Below are 15025 nucleotides of genomic sequence, written 5' to 3' on the forward strand. Positions count from 1 at the left end.
GTTTCCCCCTCCATGGTGATAGTTTCTGATGGTTGGGGAGGGTCTTATCTGGCAAAGTCCTCACAACAGAGCAGAACTGCATTCTGTAAACAGAAAACACCAATCTTCCTCCTCCTAGCTTATCTGACTTGCTTCTTCTTACAGGCAAAGAAGACAATGAAGTGAAGGCGTTGGTAAAAATGCAGGGGGGACTGGAATCTAGATTTACAGTTCCTGGCTGGTGTCTGTCCAGCTGTAATCAAGTAGTTCCAGGACAGAAGAATCTGCATAATCTAGAATTAGATCAGAAGGAAATGGGAGCCGAATAATCAACTCTCTTTCATGCAACCTCCCCCCCCCCCCCCCAGCTGTTTCAGACAATGCATGTAACAGATGTTTGGAATCTTTTTTTAAATAAAACTCAATCTGAGTCAGTGTTAAGACCTGCTCTTTATTCTACAATTTAACTATGCAGTCTGGAAAGGGTAGCAAAACTGCACTAAAACTAAGCTATTCTAACAAGTAGCTACACTCCCTTTGTTTGCTGCAGTACAGTTAGCCTACTCTCAGCTGGCCCTATTGTTATAGATTTGTCATGTGGCTGTCCGGAGAATTAGGATTCCATCTCCCTTCCCACACAGTCATAGGAACTGCTAGGGTGGGTAGAAATACAGAATAGGTCACTTGAGAGAGGGTTCTGCTTTAGCTCACAGGATTTCATTATCTTTGCCCATATTATGACTAATGCTTGAATTCAGCTAAAGCCATGGTATGCTAAAGAGCTGCCCCACTCCAGCTGGGAACCTTGCTGCTAAACCTCCACTTCCCATGTGAATACAGGCTTTCAAACTGCAGCTTTGAAAACCTAAGCACTGAAACTGCTAAGAGGAGGGGAGAAATGGGCCAAGTTTATAGACCATGGCTGAGCTCTGCTTCAGTGGTTGGCAGTGTACGCTCCTCATCCCAGCTCAGGCCAATGGGTCATGTTAACCTCAAGGCTGCCAGGCTGCCGTGGCCCTTGAAGTAGTGTAAGTACATTGTTTAAGTTTAGACGGTTAAGCATAGTGCTAGGGAGGAAATGCGGGGTACTAGGATGAGTAAATCCAAGTTGCAGCTTGATGGAAGGAAGGGAGGTGCTAGCTAATGAAAAGCACTCTAAGAGCAGGTTTGATCCTTGTCGCTGCTTGGGGCATGAGCCTGCTGGAAGCTGCACCCCGCTTCACACTACAGTCACCCTGAAGCTAAACAATCCAAGTGGCACTTCATGAAATCTCCCATTTCAGGGCACATAGGGAGACCTTCCCTTCCCTCACAGCAAGGAGGAGCCTTGCTTATTTTTCTCCAGCCACTAGCTGCAGCAATGGCAGGGGGATACTTACCGGGCAGGGGAGATACCAGAATGAACAGTTTCCTTAAGGATAAGTACAGAGCACATGCAGGGCTTCAGTTGCACCACTCCCATCCCAGACAGCAGAAACTGTCCCCCAAGGGCCGAGAGCGGCTTAATGTTGCTCGTTACAGCAAGAAGAGTTCAGATCAGAATGCTTTAACTTATTTTATTGATTTGCCTGGCTTGGCCACTCCTCCGCCATTCCCCTGAGCACTGTAGATACAAGCTGGTCCTAGCATGGAGAGGTAATGAAGTTCCCTGCTTTTGTCCAGCTGGGAATCTCTCATTCACAACAAAAATTCATCAGTACTGGCCAGTTCCAAGTGCTGAGGCATGTCAGAATTATCTTTGGTCCCTTTGTGGTCAGCAGGCACCTCAACAGCAGCACGTGGTCACCCTAAACTGCTGCTCACATGGTATAAGAGAAACAGTGCTCCCTGTGCCAGGCAGGTTCACAACACAAAGCTGACAGAGGCCAGGGGAGATCCCTGTACACAAGCTAGGTGCAAGCAGGGGGAGTATTTGGTTCCTGCCCCCAGAGCTCCTTTATAGCTGCAGCAGGGGGCAGACTCTAGCTTTGGCCACTAGCAGAGAAGACTACTGCACTGAAAGCGTGGGACCAGCAGCCGAGTGTCTGACCTGCATCTGACTTTCACAAACGCCAGCAATCCCACGGAGGCCGTTCTAGGGCCTCCTGCCCCAGAGCAGCATGTACCAGATATGGGTTAATTGAGACAGGGTAATGGAGGAACTGCAGGAAACTCCAGCTATGGCCATCCTGGCTGCAAACGCCCCTCCTGAAGACATACAGCTGCCACAGAGATTTAAGCACTTCAAATAATTGGCTGACTTTAAAGACAAGTCCCAATACTCTTCTTCCCTCTTAGGAGCTCAGAGTTCTCTAGTCTGAAGGCAGAGTCACCCCCCCTAGAGTTTCTCTCACCTGGTAACCAGCCCCCATCCCAACAGTTACATAGTTCCCATTCCCAAGAGGTTAATCTGATATGAACTAAATGAGGATGAGTTACCAAAGGACTCCAGTATAAAAAAACCTGACACTGCTGAGGTCTACAGGCTCCTGGCAGGGTGAAATTCAATCATTCTAGTGAAAGCTTGGGGATTTTTTCTTACATTTGGCAATCTCATTTACCATACTTTAAAATTTACTACTGATCCCCGACTCTTGAAACAAACCAATTCTCTTAAGCGTTTCCTTCCTCTGCTCATGTATACATTACCCAAGAGTCTTGATTACCGACCTCAATGGATTTAATCACATGTTGAAGAATTGCTCTGGGGGATACAACTATATCAAACATTACATGAACTCTGCAAAGGGAGAAGAGAGGTAGGTACAATTCTGAGACAACCTGTCCCTTCAAAATCACACAGTTTCATTCCCTGATATCTGCTGCTACTTGCCGCAAATCTCAAGCTGTTTTGAGAGGGGAAGAAGGGAGTCTGCAGTTCCCAGCACAAGCCCCTTAATGCACTTTGGGCAGGAATACGCCCGTAGTTAAAAGCACAATCTGAAACGTAACATCCAAGGAAGAGAAGAAGGTAAAGCTCTTCATTATTGCTAGTATGTGGCCAACTGAATGATCCCTGGGAAGAAGACACAGCACAACAGTAGCCGTTGTGCCTGTTTAAGGCAGCATCTTACATTAACTACACTGATATTCCTAACACAAACTTCAACCCAACCACATAAGGCTGACGGAATGGCTTCCCATTGAGAAAAACGTACCCCAACAATTGGCTAACCCAGTCCTAGCGGACGTATTTTCAACACAGACTGCAACATTCCAGGAGAAGTGAAGCCATGGTGAGCTCCCCTTCTCGAGGCCCAGATAAGTTGGACTAAGCAACTCAATGCACTTACTGGAGAAACATTAACAAGGAGATGGTTTGAGCAGCCTGGGGACGTGCCTCGATACTGAATGGGGAAATTGGGGCAGGATGGACAAGGCAATTCAACATGAACCAAACAGAACAGATCCTTTGGGAATGGGGAGGACCTTCGAAAGCCAGAGGGCAGTCGGAGCTTCTCTTTCCGGGTCACTGACTCTCCAGTCACCCCAATGACAAACACGGGCAGGACGTTAACACTGAAGTAAATGAATGGGCCATGGCAGCCCCCAATTCCATGGAGAGAGTAGTCTGAGGTCAGAATCAGCCCAAGGACTGTTGGTGCCCAGTCCAAGTGAAGTGCTGCTGGGTTAGATTGTCAGCAGTTGCGTATGCAACTGGAGTCCACATGGTCGCTTGCTAAGCTGAACTTTGGATACCGCAGACGTTAGCAGTGATAACTGCTTCACCACCAATACAGCAAGGCCGGGTCTCATCACACCTCCTCCTCTGCCATTTGTTTGATCTGCCGACTGTGAACCACTTGCTGGACGCCTTCCGCTGCCTGGTTTAATCGCGTCTCCAGGGCACTGCGGAGGTCGTTCACTTTCACATCTGGAAGCGGGTTGAGACCAATGATGACTCCTCCTTCCCTCGCCTCAGTCTCCTCCTCCAGGCGAGGCGACAGGTCCCGTCTCCTTCTCCGGAGGTCCAAGTCAGCCTGCAGTTTCAAGTCCCGGTTTGGTTTGACATTCTCCTGGTCTGGTTTCTGATCCGCAGGAGGGGCTGCTCCCTTCTCACGCTTTAAGGCAACGTCGTTCTCAAAGGCGTTCTTCTCAGCAGGGTCTTTGAGAAGTTCTTCATCCAGGACCTTTTGCTTGTTCAAGTGGCTTCCCTGAGGGTCCTGCTCCACATCCACCGCCTTTCCCCGGAGACCTTCCTTCTTAGCCTCCACTTTGCCAGCCTGGCCGACCTGCTGCTGTTTGCTGCCAGCTCCATCGGCCTGGTCGGCATTTCCCGTTCCCGGATGCTCCTGTTTATGCTGCACGTTCTCCACCACTTGCAGTTTATTTGAAGAGTCCAATGGAAGTTCCAGATCTTTGGGCTCCTCTTTATTTGCTAGTTCTGGACCCTTCCCTGCTGCCTCCTGAACTTTGACAGCCCTTGGCAACTCTCTCTGGGTGTCAGCGACTGCTCCTGCCAACACCTCTCCAGCTTCCAGGGGACTCTTCTTCTTCTCTCGGCCATCTCCCACAGCTTTGGCTTCATGGCCTCCCCCCAGTTCCTTGGCTGCGGGCTTCTCTGGATGGTTTCCTGCTGCCTGGACTGCATGTCTGACATCATTAGCATGTTGTGAATCATCGCTGTGAAGTGGATCCCCTAAGTTCTCTAGAGAGTTTTTAAAAACTTTGTTCGCCTTGTGTTGTGGGACCTTCCCACCCTTAGGAAGAGCCTCAGGAATTTTAGGCCCAGCTACACTGACTTGAACTGGAAACTTCATTCTAGGTCTGTGCCCAGCCTCTTCCAGATCACCCACATTCCCTTGGTGTTGCTCTGCTAAGTTACCAGGCTGATTGCCAGGCCCTGGCTGAGGAGGCTCCAATATCTCCTTAGGGAGGTGCTTTGCAGCAACATCTGCTTTACCATCTCGGCCCTCTTCCTCTTTGCTCTTTGCAAGAGGCAGACCAGGCTCCTGTGGTATTTCTGCTGCACAAAAATAAATGAAAGCTCTGTTTTAGTGCATGCCCAACAGCAGTTCTCCCTTCTCCACCGTGCACCTGCATGTTCTTCAGACCTGCCAACGTGCCAACCCCAGAGCGTGGCAGGTGTTCTCTAGCCCCGGCCTTACCTGGCTTTGGCTTCTCATCACCTCCCTCCTCCTGCCTCTGCTGGTGCATTTCCTTATGCTGCTCTTCAATCACAGCGAGCAGTTTCGCCTGCTGGTCTAGTAGCTGCTTTTGCTGCACCTGCTGTTCTTTAATCACTTGCAGCAGGACGGCATGATCAAGCACCTTTGTCTTCCCAGCTTCTAATGTGGGAAAAAAACCAAAACACACCAGGGGGCGGGGGGAAAAGAGAAGAAAATGAAGCTTGCTGGGAGCGGCAGAACAGCTCCTCACACTTAGTGTGGTTATTGGGAGGAGAGGGATGGGGGGTACATGCTTCTCCCCCCAGAAATAACGCTTGCACACAGTCTAACCAAGCAACGATTCATTTCAATAGCTATCCTTCTCCACGGGCCACAGGAGACCCTCTTCCATATCTGTGACCCGTGATTTGCTGTCATACTTCTTGACCATAGCCCGACTGCAGTTCCCTTCCCTTCCCACTGCAATCGGGGGAGCAAGGACATGGGAACGGGCCCTCTATCAGCAGCACAGAGCTCCTCCACTCGACAGCAGAGCTGAAAGCTCACAGCAGCTGGACGCAAATACGTGTGTGTGTGTAGGGTGAAGGTGACCACCACCACAGGACAGGGCTGTCTGATCGCTCCCCTCCCCCTCCCACATACAACTTCTTCAAAAGGAAAGCTAAGGGCTCTGCAGCTAACCTGTGCCCCCAGAGCAGAGAGTGGCAGAAGCTACCATGGGCAATGTTTTGGAGGTTGCTTTTCACACAAAAGGCCAGGAGACTCAGCGTAAGACCGACCAGTGCACTTGTATTTATCCTGGCAGGGGAGAGGTCTCTGAAGCAAGGTGGTACAGAGATAAGGGACGGTCAACAGCTAAATAGAATCAAAACAAGAGGACTTCTGCTTTTTAAAACCCTTCTATAATCCCCAAAGGGGCTGATGGATAGATAGGCAGTTCTGACTGCTCTCAGGGTCTGCGATTAGCTCTGCAGGGGCTTAACACGGCAGTTCGAGCTTGGACCCCTGGAGAGAATTCATCCACTTTAGTGGGCCTAGAACATTTACTCCTAGCTACTGTTGAGCAAAGACGTATCGTTCTGGGGCCTTCTGCTGAGCGGGAGCCAATGCCCAGGAGTCCAGCAGCTCATCTGAACCCTACTGAGAGGGAGCCCAGCCCAGGGAGCCTACCAGAGCATTCACACCCAGACGTGGAGTATCTGCACAGCCTCCAATGCGTGGCATCTGATTCTAGCCTCTCAAATGGACATGGGCTGGGAAAATGCCCCTCTTCTTTACCCAGACCTGACCTGTGCTTTTATCCTGATCAGGTGAGCGACGTCTGACAGCAGGCACAGGCTCTGAAAGACCCAACACCAGCGCAGTCTAACACACAGCATGACCCAGGGGCTGTGCTCAGGTTTAGCTGTCATGGGGTTAAAGGCTGCGTGAGCCACTTTACAGCTTTGTGGAGAGGGCAGGAGAGGGTAGAAGGAATAGATTGCCAGTCTGAACTGGAGTAAATTTCATCCAATGAAATCCGAAGTGACCTAGGTGCAGTAAACTGGTGCTCACAAACATGCCAGTAGAAGATGCAGCATAATGTATCAGAAGACTGTACGTTAAACCACGACGAAACCCTGCTCGCTAGCTCTGCACAGACACACACACTGGGGGAAGGCATGGAGAACACACTGTTACTATTTGAATTTACGAGTTAGTTTAGTGCTCAGAAGTCAGGGCCTAGCAACACGGACTTGATTTGAGCCAGGCACTGTGCAAGCTACATGCAATGGGCAAAACATGCAGACACCCTGTCTGTAGGGAGACATTACAACATCTTTCTGCTTAGGAAATGCACCACTGCATATACTGTACAGTGCAGACCTATCCTGGGCTTTTGCCCCACCCCCAGTGGCATTTCTCCAAAGCTCTCTGGGAGTTTCCAGAATATTGCGCCCAAAGGAATTCATGGCAATGATTAACAGCCTGTAAAACGCCATTTAAATTAAAAAGGGAAGTTGTCCTGCTAATAACCCAGAAGGTGACTAAAGGGGAATATGTTCAGTGCACAGCAGAATGCTATAAAACAAGCAGCGACTCTGGAATATTCCCGTTTACAAAAGCTCCATTACGGGCGGGGGAAGTGAAGTCACTGGAGGAGTGCAGTTTCCTTCCCCCCATGTCTGTTTACTTTCAGCACTTTGCTCAGCAGTGCAAACAGAAGTCCTTTCTACTCTCACTTTCTGGGGGCTGCACTCCACTAGCTCTGCATGGTTAGCAATGCTGAAGGAGAAGGTTTCAAGCCAAATCAAACTTGTTTTCATGGAGATTTTTAAAAGCCTATGTAACTCCTCTCACGCTTTTCACACACCCAAAATCCCGCTGGGCTGCTACCCCGTCACACTCACTCTGATCTGAATGAGAGTGGAGGGAAATGTGTCAGACCCTGAATCGCTCTGGGGGGACTTAACACACCTCTGATAAATACCGTAAGCAATTTAACAAAGAAATGCAGAGGACTTGGGCATTCCGAGGGGCCGCAATTCAGGAGCTGGGGAAGGAGAGCCCAGAGAAAGGTTATGGTCAGCAAGGGGCATCCATGCAGGAGGATTGTGAGCACCAACGTTTTCCGTTTCTTTAGGTGAGGGATTCAGCTCTGTACAGAGGAACGGGACATGTCCCACACACCCTCTTACGTGCCATTAAAGCCCCCAAGGACTGTGTGTCACTTAAGTCTCTCAGGCCCTGTGCTGACTCTCTGCCTGGGGTGAAGGCTAATACACACGCTCATGCAATGCATTCACAAGAACAAAGGCCATGCATGCTACTCTTTCATTTGCACTTAGATCCTTTTAAATCCTCCTTACAATTCGATATGGTCATTCCTTGAGGTCCATACCTGCTACTAGCTTTTTAATCTCAGCTGTTTCAGGCCCATTGAGATGCGTAAGGAAGAGAAACAGATTAGGAAAACTGTGGTTTGTGTTTTGTTTTGTTTTTAAAGCAAATGAACAAGTCAGAAGCATCAAATAACCTTTAGAGGCACCTTCATGGGGAAGGCACCTTCATGAAACTGACAGATGAGGACCAGATGAATGCTAGATTCTACAGGACTCTGCAGAAACAGCCACCTAAGCTCGTATCCCACACCCGCACTGCATATATGCCGCCTCTCAGGATATGGCATGTTCAGTGTCACCTGGTATGCAGGATCTGTTCCCGCGACGGAGATCCCTGGATGTAGCCTAGTGTCATCCAGCAATTCACAGGGCCTGCAGCTAACCTGCTCTCGGGCCGTCAGGGAATCTGGTCTGTTCCAGTAACACAGGTGTAATCTGCTGGGCACAGGTTGCACAGGAGCTCCCGGGGCTCAGTCAGTCTCTCTCAAGTCCACCACGGCGAGAATGTGAGCAACTGGACGCTCGCAGCGGTGACCAGCCACCAGACACGAGCCCTGGGTCTGAGTCTTGGATTTTGCCATCCCAAATTGGCAGAAGCTAGGAACATTCCGGGGTCTATCTACACTGCAGCTGGCAGCGTGCTCCCCTGTGCGGGAAGCCAGACGTGTGCTAGCCCACTAACAATAGCAGTGTGGCCACAGCGGCCTGGGTGGTGGCTCTAGCTAGTCACCCGAGTACAAACCCACCTGACCCCCGGCTAGCTTGAGCAGACTGGTGTGTGTCGGTCTATCTGTCACGGGAGGATGTGCCTTTGGAGGCAGCGTGCACGACCCTGACTACACAACAGTGCACCGCTGGGCCGGCTGAGAGGCCATAGGCTCCAAACCCTGGCAGCGGTGGGAAGCGTCGGCCAGGTATTCTGGAGGCCAGGACTCTCCTCTTGGAGAAGTTAAACCTCGCTGACCTACCGTGTATCATGAGCTAGCATGCAGCCACGTGGGCGGGAAGAGGCAGATCAGGTGAAGGATGTGTAGCTCCACACAGAGGAGTTCACACAGCCATTTCCCACTGTGGTTTTATTCTGGCTTCGCTCTTGTTCACCCTGGGGCCTCGCTCTGTACTCTAAGATTGAGTGGGGCGGGGGGGAGAGAGGGGGGAAGGGGAGCGAGAACCAGGACAGAAAAGCCAGGCCTACAGTCCAGCATGGGTCACGGCACCAGCCGGGCTGGCAGAAGTTTTGCTTTGAAACATGCCATCCTCTCCTGGAATATTTAGCCCTTCGAGACAGACGCTAACCACTAGACCTGATAGCTGCGTTTTCCCAAGCAATGGGTCCCCACCCGTCAGTGGTACACAGTGGAGTTCCGGAGGGTTACAGGGCTGGGCCAGGTCATAACCCGGAAGCGGGGAGCCGGGCCCAGCCCCACAGGACAGGAGTGGGGGTGTAGGGCAGGCTCGCTCTCCAGCGCCTTCCCTCGGCACCTGGCCGGGATCAGGGTTGCGGTGCCAGGGCAGAGGGTGCATGCACATAATGGCGGGTAGCAAAAAGCCAAAAGGAACCACAGGCCTAAAGTTACATGATCCCAACCACCACGAGCAAACTGTCTGGGCTGTACATTCTCACTGTCCCTCTCACGCCGCCTAACGACACGGCGGGCTCCCAGGGGGATCGGCAGCTGTGGGGAGGCTAAACCCCACTTCATGCACCTGGCGTACGGGGAGACTCACCCTCCAGCTTGCTGTCGGTGTCCTCCTGCGGCCTGTCCTCAGCATTTCGGATCTCTCTCTGCTCTGGTTGCTGCGCCTGCACTGGATCCAGCCTGTCTGGCGGGAGCAGCTCCTGCTTCGCACCTGCGGACAGACCGACCGACCAACCCATGTCTTTGGTTGGAAAGGAAGAAGCGGCAGATGTTCTCTAAAAACACCTCCACACTCCGTCCCGCGTCCCCCCGCCCCCAGCCAACGCAGTTTATATTCAACCTGACAACTGCAAGGGAAGTAATAAAAAAATATTTAACAATCTTATAGACTCCTGGCAGAGAGCCAATGCTAACTACCTTAGCCGATTAAAATGCAAGAACCATCCTAGCTAGCTTTTAGATGGGCACTTAGCAATGTGTTACCTGTCAAGATCTCCCAACTCCACATCCCCAGTGAGTTGTGAGACACATAACAACAGCACAACACCTGACATTTAGTAGGCTAGCAAACAATTGTTTGACAGATATGATAGTAGCTGTCAAAGACACCAGATTCCTCGTTTCCCCCAACAGCTGCTGAAGGGGCTGTGCATATTCACATGCTAATCTTGTGAAATTAAAAGGGAACACTGGAATGTAGATAGGAATAACCAATCGCTGCCCTCCCCTAGCCTAGTTGCTGCGGGAGAATTGAGGGACAAGAGGAGAATTTGCTCAGATGAGCCACCCAGGAGATGACTTACCAGGGTCGATTTCCTTCTCTACAGACTTCACAGCTTCCACAATGTGCCCAGGCTGCTGGAGATTTGCCTCAGCTCTCTTCTCGCCCCCAGGGAGGACAGCCAGTGACCTCGGCTCGACCACCTGCTTGCCTGGCTCCAGATCTTTGTACAGCAGTCGGCCATCTCGTCGCACCTCTGGGGCATTCTTCAGGTCCTCAAGGGGACTATCAAACTCTCTCTGGAGCTGGTTGTGGGCCCCATCTTCCTTTCCTGGTTCCAGGTTGGGCTCCTCTCTCTTGGGATCCAGCTGTGCAGCCTTCTCCAGGGCCGGCTCGAGCCGATTTGCATTGGCTTCTTCAGGCGGACGCTTGTTCTCCTCGGATTCTTCACGGTCCTGCCCCTCATCTACAACAACTGCGTCATGTGGGACAGGTGGCTCATGCCGATGGGCTTCTCCCACAGGTAAAGCGATCCCTGGGGAGAAGGGGAGGGGAGAAGGTCAATGGGCCCCTCTGGTGGGATTTGGGGCAACTCCACCCAGCAGACCCATGTCATACCCATGTGTACCCTCCTGCTCTGATATGTGTCACCCCTTCCAGTGAGCAGTCCTTGCTGCCTAGCCACGTGCAAGCATGTCCAGCGAGCCAAGGAGCAGCTGCGCTGGGCCAGGGAGGGAATGGGCCAGGACGGGGATGGAATCGTGAATTATCTGCAATAGTATTGCTAACCAACCCTTCCAAGTATGTCAAGTTGCACCTCCAAGCTCCAAAGCTCTCGCCCTCTTCCCAGCCCCAACAACCCCATCTCCGGGATACCCTGGTCAGGCCGGTCAAGCTGCACTTCCTCCTCCTGCTTGGCCTTCGCTTCGTCTCTCTTGGGCACGTCCATGGGCACCTTGATCTGCGGCTGTTCCATCTCTTCCTTCTCATTTGGCAGCTTCGGTTTCTCACGGCTGTCCTCCGCCCCTTCCACAACTGGGTCCTGGACTGTAAGCATGGCACAGTTAATTGAATGAGCTCACACATGGCTGCACTGTCAATCTATAAAAGGAATCAGGGCAATTCTTTTGTCAGCTGTAATCCTGTTTCTCCAGCTGAGTGACATGGGTCTAGGAGGCAATTCTGAGCTCCTCAGTCAATTGTTAGTGCCTAGTTTTCTTTACTAGCCATCACTCTCTTGTTATCAAGATACAGAAAAACAGTACAGTGCAAAAAGAAAAGGAGTACTTGTGGCACCTTAGAGACTAACCAATTTATTTGAGCATAAGCTTTCGTGAGCTACAGCTCACTTCATACAGTGCAATTTACCTAGTGTCACACCGTGGGACAAAAGCTGTGTGCTACCATGAACCACCACCAGATGGCGGCATTGACCTTGCGCTCTTCTCTGAGATTGGTGCCACCACAATTCCAGATACGGAACTACTTCTAATCCCTCGGAGCGCTCCGGTTCCCAAGCTGCGCTCCCGGACCAGCAGCAGCCAGTGGCGCATTCGCGGGGGCTCTGTGGAGATCCTCTTTCCCAGCTGCTAGGCTACACTCAGGACAGGAAAGGCCCATCAAACAGTTTCCTAATGTTACTTCTTCACAAGAACAATTGCTGCAGCTGGCACAGGGATGTAACGGGACCGAATGGGAGGGGATCACAGATCGGGCACAGATTTTTAACCGTGTGGGTGATTCACCATTGGAACAAACTTCCAAGGACAGTGGCAAACTCCCTGCCTCTTCATGCCTTGTCTGGAAGGCTGGATGCCCTTTTGAAAGATCTGCTGTAATCAAACCCAAGTTACTGGGATCAATAGCGAGGTTGGTGGGTGGAATTCTCTGGCCTGTGTTGTACAAGAAGTCAGGCCAGATGTTCGAATGGTCCCCTCTGGCCTCAATCTATGAAATGGGAATGTAGGTGCCGCCCATAAGCCGCTCTCAGCAGCAGCCCACACTATGGAAATGTTTGAGAACCACGGCTTCAGAGGAAAAACAGAGGAGGGAATCAGATTGTTTTCCAGCTTTTGGGAGATGAAATCACACAGAGCATTTTCTGTCCAATGAACTCGGAAATATTTACTTTCTCTATCACAAAAACACACTTCTCCACCCCTCCCGCAAATTTCCTTTGGGGAATTAATTCTGTAAACATTTTTCAATGTTCTCCTCCCCCTCCCTGGAACTGGTGCCATTTGTTACCAGATGAATTCATGGGAAAGAGAGACTGCCACAGTTTCAGCTGTGCCGGTCTTATGCAAGTTGTGAAACAGACGAACAGTACACGATCCAGGCCCATGTGGGAAGCCCGGCTGGAACAGCTGACAGACTTGGACTCTTTGCCCTAGAGCACTGCGCCAGGTTGTGAAACTATTTCAAATCTGGGTGGTTTTCAAGGTTGCTTTGGTTAAGTAAATATCACAGGAAGAAAAGGGGCCTGAAGCAATGGTGGACACTGCAGGTCATGCAGCCTCACTAATGCACTGAGCCCTAGTTCCCCTTCCCTGGGAAGATGTAGGGCCAGAGTCACTGCCCGGTGAAGCCAATGGAAAGATGCCGATTGGCAGGCGAGTTTTTCTCCCAGTGGAGCGTGGCTGTGAGGCACGGGGAAGATGTGCGCTCCCCTCTTTGCCCAACAGAGAAAACCGATTCAAGCGAGCTGTCCCTTTCCCAACACGTGGCTGTGTCACTTTCAGCACATCACCAACCAGCATCCTTTCAAAGGTGACCCCACCAGACGTGGTGGCCCTCTCTTCAATCCCTTCATTAGAGGGCGGGGAATCCACTTTGGCTTCCAGGCAGAATCAGGGGGGCCGGGAGGGAAGAAATCAAGCATTTCTGAACCAACTATGGGAGGATGGCAGGGTTCCTGTGGAGGGATGCCGAGCCCTGGGAAGAGAGTGCTCTGCCCTTCGGAGTAAGGATGTTCCCAGCCAAATTCTAGCCTCACAATCCACAAGTTACTTGGTTTGCCCGAGAAAAGCTTTAGTTTAATTGTTATGGGGGTCCCTGGTAACTATGCACCCCAGTTCTTATCGCGTTTACAGAGGTCTGGCTCATTCAAGAGAAGCTCAATACAGATTTGCCATAGACCCAGCGTATTATTAGAATTCGGGTTAATTCTACAGCAACCCCAACATTTCATAAGCAAAGCAAAAGGGTTCAGGAGCCAAACACACAGAGCTTCCCATCTGACAGGGTAATGAAAGAGTTAAAAGAAAGCAGGGCTCCTACCTCTGCCTTTCCGCTTCCTAGTCAAACAAACCAGTGGCTGTCCAGCAGACTGCAGCAGGTGAAACTAGTGAGGTCCCCCTACAATGAAATCACTGGTGGAGGCCCCATGGCTGTACCCAGGAACAGGCGTAAATCATGAGATGGCTAGCATGTTACACACACTTCCAAAAACCACACAGCAAAACAACAAAAAGATAAAACCTCCACTCCGTAATAAGGCCAAGTTGCCTCTAAGCTGTCATTTTCTCAGCAGGGAACAAAATTAAGTTCATCAGCTGGGCGTGAATTAACGGCCTTGCGTGCTGCATGGAACCCTACAAGGAGCTATATGTGGTTTGCAGAGACGAGTTTTGCTCAGGAAGTGTAATAATCACTAACTGTACAGTCGCCTTTCAGGTCCCTTTGGAGAACGTTACAGTAATGCTGGGCCTCTGCATGTTTTATGAGCAGCGCTGGACTTTACAGGCGAGGGCTGAGAGGCTATAAAAGCTTCTTGGCTTACAACAACAACATCATCATCATCATCTCAGCATCAGACAGCAAGAGGGCTTTCTTCGCTGCTCGCTGGGCTTCCAGAACCAGCCCAGCACACAATGCCCTCTAGCAGCTGTCTCCCTTTGGAGATATATCGGGGGGGGACGACACCCAAGACTTCCTGAAACAGATTTTTTTTTTCCTCTTAAGTGGTTTGCCAACAATGTCTCTAGGCTGCAATAAAATTGCATGATTAGCAACCTAAAAGCTTCCCTCCCCCATAGCTTCTGGTTGGGATTCCAGCAACGGCCCCAGAAAGACATTACAAATGTCTCCTTGCGTGGTTTTCATATCACTCTTGTCCACCATGTTAACAACTGTAGCTGTAGCCTACATCCATATCTCCTGCTTCTTCGGAAGGAGGAGACGACAGCTTGGCCTCGTTCTCCTCCTCCTCAGCAGAGGGGGAATTGAGGAAAAGGGGGCCAGATGTGGCCTGGGAAGATTCTGTCGAATAGAGGAAGAAAATACATTTTTTGGCTATGGTATCATTCCCAACACAGGGCTATTTTAAGTCCTTGACAGTGTCATCAATCGCTGTCTCCCCAGTTCCAACCACGAGAGGGCGTGAACAGCTGCAAAGACCTTGATTTTAAAAGCTTGCTTCCATTGTCCGCTTTTTGAAACTGATTGAAGATAATCCTCAGATCCTCTACTGAGACGGGATCGGTCCAAGCTCAGCCTTTGGGACGCGCACACCCCCACAAATTCCTGTGCTGAGGTCAGGGGCGTCGTTTCATGGCTACTAAAATAAGTTCTACCCTCACATCACTTCTGCAGCACCCAACCCCTCTCTTTGAAAGACAAGATGTTTGGTCTTGGAAATTAAGGCTGAAGTAGCTGGCACATTTTGGCGTCTTTTTAAAATTCAGATTTCTGGTG

The 15025-nt window shown here is 50.7% G+C and overlaps 1 protein-coding gene across 3 annotated transcripts in view; it reads right to left on the reverse strand.

Annotated features, from left to right (window-relative positions):
* Positions 1 to 431: 431 nt before the first annotated feature.
* Positions 432 to 15025, reverse strand: part of SLC38A10 (solute carrier family 38 member 10) — a 48012-nt gene continuing 33418 nt past the window's right edge. The window contains exons 12-17 of one of the 3 annotated variants that reach the window (XM_074972112.1): positions 11207 to 11377; positions 10413 to 10865; positions 9698 to 9820; positions 7969 to 7992; positions 5067 to 5246; positions 432 to 4921 (exon numbers count right to left, since the gene is read on the reverse strand). In XM_074972112.1, the coding sequence (XP_074828213.1) occupies positions 3714 to 4921; positions 5067 to 5246; positions 7969 to 7992; positions 9698 to 9820; positions 10413 to 10865; positions 11207 to 11377 (2159 nt within the window). In that variant the 3' untranslated portion in view covers positions 432 to 3713. Of the gene's footprint in view, positions 4925 to 5066; positions 5247 to 7968; positions 7993 to 9697; positions 9821 to 10412; positions 10866 to 11206; positions 11378 to 15025 lie in introns of all 3 variants that reach the window. The other 2 variants (XM_074972111.1, XM_074972114.1) reach the window with 2 other exon arrangements.

The sequence above is a fragment of the Natator depressus genome, chromosome 14 (genome assembly GCF_965152275.1).
Source record: "Natator depressus isolate rNatDep1 chromosome 14, rNatDep2.hap1, whole genome shotgun sequence".
Lineage (NCBI taxonomy): Eukaryota > Metazoa > Chordata > Testudines > Cheloniidae > Natator > Natator depressus.